Consider the following 5,066-nt stretch of genomic DNA (forward strand, 5'->3'; position numbering starts at 1 on the left):
TGGCGCATAGTTTAACGCATCCAACCGCATCTAACCAATAGAAATCGAGATTCTTCCTTGATCACGTGAACGTTGTTTCAAAATGGCGATGGCGACGTATAAGAACTACAATGGATACTTCGCGAAATTCAGTTCAGTATGAGTTTACCATAAGACGTAGTTATGTACGCCCTGCTTTTAAACATTTTTCTGATCGTCATCGGTCCTTTTATAACCGATGCCAGAACACTGTTAAAAACACACTTCCAAGATGAAAAAGTACGTAATCACATAAATTTGTATCATATGATTTTTTTTAATTGAATACTTTCACTTATCCTTAACGTATTCGTCTTTTGTCTTTTACTTTCACGATATACAGTGGCATGCAACAGTATCGGGCCGCAATATTTTTCCTTAACAAGTTTTAAATACAAAGTCGAATAAGGAATTTTATAACACATAAAAAGTGTTCCATAGTAAGGTAACGGTGTACGAGGATAATAAATTTCTGACTTTCAAAATTCTGACAAGCACAATGTTTAGATTGCTTGACATTGTAGGCTACAAATGTACGCGATACTTCATTGACATACCCCTTGCAGCAATCACTGCTGCACACCTTTGAGGTATTAACTTGATAAGATGTTTAATTTATTAATCTAAAATTGTTGTCCATTCCTTAAAGACTACAATAATTCACCTTTTCTGGTATGTTTTATGGTCTTAACACTATTTCCCAATTCCATATATGATGAGATCACTTTTACATCTTGTCTTGGATCATTATTGTGTTGAAAACCACATTTGGCTGCATATTTGCTTAAGCATACAGTAACATCTGTTCTAATATATTTTTTAATCAATACCTTTATAATATCTTCTAACTAAAGGTACACCTCTTTGGGCACAAGATTGGCTTCATTTATCATTTTTAACATATAAACGATGATTGCTAAAAAACCAAGCTAAATACAATTTGGCCTGATAATTTTGCATATATATATATTTTATAATTACAATGTTGTTACACATTTTTCATTCAAATGGTAATGCTCCAATATCAAGATTTATTTACATGTTAAGGAATTTTATATATAATTCGTTCTTAAAATGACATTCAATACTTTTACATGCCACTGTGCATGAGTGCCTCATTGACAATTATTCGCGTACATAGTTACAGTCATGAAATGATTCCAGTACTCCCACAAGCCACTTAGACTATCAAGAAGTCAAATATTTGAATTGTCAGATATGTCAAATATCAATCACATGGATGAACTTTTGGATAACATTTGTGTAGTGAGAATCGTTGGAACACCAGCACACTCTACGGTTAAAAATGTAAGTATATTCAAATGATAAATTATTAATTATTTAATCCTAAGTAGAACTTTAGACTTATAGTGGAACCCAAAAGTAGAATATAATATTTTATTGTTAGAAAGTAGTAGCTACTTTAAAATCAAATTATTATTAACTATGTGGCACAGAACATGATAACTTTAATATTTATAATATATTAAAGTGTAACATTTATGTAAATACCACAAAAGTATGTAACCATAGACAATGATCACAGAAACATTTATTTTCTTTGTAGTATATCAAGAAATCTATGCAAGATCTTAATTGGACTGTGGAATCTGATGTCTTTGAAGAACATACACCAATCTTTGGTTCATTGCAATTTGAAAATATTATTGCCAAATTAAACCCTGATGCAAAAAGATATTTGGCAATGGCTTGTCATTATGACTCGAAATATACTAAAGAAAGAAATTTTGTTGGTGCTACAGACAGTGCAGTGCCATGTGCTCAACTGATTAATTTAGCTACAGTTATGCAAAATCATTTAAATTCTATAAAACAAGTAAGTAATATATTTATAATAGTTTTTATTGAATATTCTACAATGAAATTTTTTCATTTTTAGAATAATATTAGCCTGATGTTCATATTTTTTGATGGGGAAGAAGCTTTTAAAGAATGGGGTCCACAAGATTCTATCTATGGGGCAAAAAATTTGGCTAAAGTTTGGCACAATAATTATACTGCTTTTGAAAATGGAGAAAATATTTCTGAGCTGGACAAACTTGTAAGTGTCATTCATTACAGTTTAAATTTAAACAATTTTTAATTACTTTTTGTTTGTTGCAGGATATATTAATTCTTTTAGACTTAATAGGTGCACCAGATCCAATATTTTATAATTATTTCCATGATACAGAAAGCTGGTACCTTTTATTAATGGCTATTGAAAATACATTAGCTAAGTTTAATAAATTGGAATCGTATACTACTCGGCAACCTGTACAAAACTATTTTCAACCATATTCTATGAAATCTTATATAGATGATGATCACGTTCCATTTTTACAAAGAAGTAGGTACTGATTTTTGCACATTTCTAAATTCTAGATTCTGCATCTTTATTATAAATCGTGTATTTCAGACATTTCTATTTTGCACATGATACCACATCCTTTTCCATCAGTTTGGCATAAACCAAGTGATAATCGTGATAACATAGACTTGAAAACAACGGAAAATATTAATAAAATTCTTAGGATTTTTGTAGCTTCATACTTACATATTAATATTTAATTATCAGTTGGACAATGTTTGTTATTATGAAAGGTTTTATTTTCACTTACAAGAATGATAGAGTAACTAACAAAATTAAAACTTAATATGACATATTTAATGTTTAATGTAATAAAGTATTAACAAGAAAGTAATTTAAAAATTTCTGTACTGTAACACTGAAACTTTTTTCAATCAATTGGGTTGTACATTCGATGTGTTTGGGTTATACAATAGTTGATGTCTGTTATTAAATTGTGCGGATCCAAAGTACAGAATGACTGAAATAAGACTGAAGGATGTGAAACAGTTTCAAAGAAATATGGGCCAATAACTTTAAGTTAATAAGTCGTAACCCAAGGTGTTGTTATAGGCTCTAGGGGACTTGCATTGTGTACGGTAACATTTTAAGACCAACTCCCAAAATTCGTTGTAATGGCGATCAGGAAATCCCTAATTGGGTAGACCGACGATGAGTAAAAAAAATGCTGACAGTATTTCTGAGTGGAAATAGATGGACCATTAGAATAAAAAATTCTTCACTGAATATACTATATTTACAAAAAGATAGAATAAAAGAAATTAACAATAAAAAAAAGTTATTTAAGTTTTACATACTTTAGTCTCATTTGGGCCATCCTATATAAACGGGGTTTAGTCTCAATTATTGAAATACAATTTTCAAAATCTTAGTGGTCTTCTACTTAAACCCCTATCTTATCTTATAACATAATGCTAATAATTATAACAAGTGTGATGAAACTTATGCAAAATAGCAAGCAGCACTTACTAGCTAAAATCATAACATGGCTGAAATACTCTTTGACTAATATTCTAGGATTGTGTAGTCAAATTAGATGCTATGATACATTGACCACATAATAAAATGTAAGTAAACAAATAATAAAAGTTAATTACTCGGTAGTAAGTTGTAAGTTCATAATGTTTATTCCATATCTTCATCTCAGTTACCAGCTAGCTTTGACTAGCTCCTTTTTAATATAATAACAAAGATAAAGTAGGTCTGCGTATGTTCGTAGTTGAATGGGCGGCCGATTGATAATAACAAATACAGGTTGGCATTAATAACCTAGAGCCACCAACTGGAGATGTCTTCAATGAAGGTGAAGTCGAATTTTGGCATATTAGAGTGGAATGTTCTTAATATAATAATACGGTCGCAGTCATGCGACAGCCCTCTCATTATGAGGTCATTGTAGGGCTATGGTTCGAGCTGAGCCATCCGTGTAATATAAGCATTAGAATCAGCAATGTTAACTACGTTCAGCACATTCTCCAAGGCGATTGACAATAAAGCTCTGTCTCTTTTTTATACATCAGACATAAATTCGCAACTTTTTATCATTTATTAATTTGAAGAATAACGTGTTATTCGATACCGTCACATCGAATTTACAACCCAATTGATTTAAAAGAATCACGATGTACGGTACAATTTGCATACAACCAATGCGTGAAACACAATTTTATTTTTGTATATATATAATTCGTTTGTGATCAATTGTTTTTAAATAGCACAGGGTAATTTTGTTAGTACTTAAAGAAATTTATTTGCGCTTACATTTATGTATATACAAATTTTAAAGAATTAAAATATATGTATATTTTGAAATACAATGTAAAATACTAATTTCTTTTATTATGAATGAGATACTTCCATTGTTCTATGATGTTCTGTAATTACAATTGCAAACACACCCTTAAAAGAATATGTGGATGTAAAAATAACACGGGAGAATCATACTGCGCAGGAAATTGCTTTAACACGTGACTTCCTGATACATGATCGGAATACGAATTCAAACAAGCAACTGCAATAAATTTTCATACAGAATTGTATTTTAAAAAATTTTAATTATATCGGTATTTAAATATTTCTTCTAGTTGCATAACTTATAACACTTTTTAAACATGACGCATCATGTCGGCTCAATGTACGTGAAGTATCAATTTATCCTTGAACTTTAAACGAAATTTTTCTCATGTCATAACATTTTCTTTCGTGTAGAAATTGTTTAATTTAGCAATAAAATCTCATGAAAAACGTGATTGAATTAAAACTTTGTTAAATTATACGAATCAATGTGTTTACGCGATGAGGAATGGTCGTATTTAATTCGCTAAATAAATTTAGAAACTGGTTTAAACGTCACATACGAATCATTTGAATCATAAATTGAAGTACACATAATTTTCGAATGTTTTAATTTACTGTCAGTTTGCGGGCATAAACTGGCTAAGAAAATAGAACACCAATGCAAAATATTATTTCCACGAGGCTAACGGTCAACCTAGTCATCGAATCGAGTGAAAGTGGGTATTCGATCGTGAAGTTTGGCAGGCCTGACCGAGGTCATTGTTCGTTCGGGCGCGTTCGAGCAGGCTTTCGTCCCGAGTCTCGCCGAACAAAGTCGATTTCTACCGACTACAGTCGAACATAACCGAACCCTGTGATTGGCAGAAAGCCGACGCGACGG

General features: G+C 31.1%; 1 protein-coding gene across 4 annotated transcripts; it reads left to right on the forward strand.

Annotated features, from left to right (window-relative positions):
• The first annotated feature begins 82 nt into the window (after window positions 1-82).
• LOC143148449 (glutaminyl-peptide cyclotransferase) lies at window positions 83-3,492 on the forward strand. 4 transcript variants are annotated; one of them, XM_076314783.1, is made up of 7 exons: window positions 83-258; window positions 362-608; window positions 1,160-1,326; window positions 1,586-1,855; window positions 1,919-2,080; window positions 2,143-2,368; window positions 2,438-3,492. In XM_076314783.1, exons 3-7 carry the CDS (start codon window positions 1,237-1,239, stop codon window positions 2,587-2,589), a joined length of 900 nt encoding a protein of 299 aa, XP_076170898.1. In that variant the 5' UTR covers window positions 83-258; window positions 362-608; window positions 1,160-1,236; the 3' UTR covers window positions 2,590-3,492. The 4 variants fall into 4 exon arrangements, with proteins under 4 accessions (XP_076170898.1, XP_076170899.1, XP_076170897.1 ...); XM_076314784.1 differs by having other exon boundaries at window positions 1,183-1,326; XM_076314782.1 differs by lacking the exon at window positions 362-608.
• The last annotated feature ends 1,574 nt before the right edge of the window (window positions 3,493-5,066 follow it).

The sequence above is a fragment of the Ptiloglossa arizonensis genome, chromosome 6 (genome assembly GCF_051014685.1).
Source record: "Ptiloglossa arizonensis isolate GNS036 chromosome 6, iyPtiAriz1_principal, whole genome shotgun sequence".
In the NCBI taxonomy this organism is placed as follows: domain Eukaryota; kingdom Metazoa; phylum Arthropoda; class Insecta; order Hymenoptera; family Colletidae; genus Ptiloglossa; species Ptiloglossa arizonensis.

Coding starts and splice junctions, on each gene's coding strand:
- LOC143148449 (XM_076314781.1), top strand. CDS start 163: ATGTACGCCCTGCTTTTAAACATTTTTCTGATCGTCATCGGTCCTTTT. Junction 1,327..1,585: donor CACACTCTACGGTTAAAAAT/GTAAGTATATTC, acceptor TTTTCTTTGTAG/TATATCAAGAAATCTATGCA. Junction 2,369..2,437: donor CGTTCCATTTTTACAAAGAA/GTAGGTACTGAT, acceptor CGTGTATTTCAG/ACATTTCTATTTTGCACATG.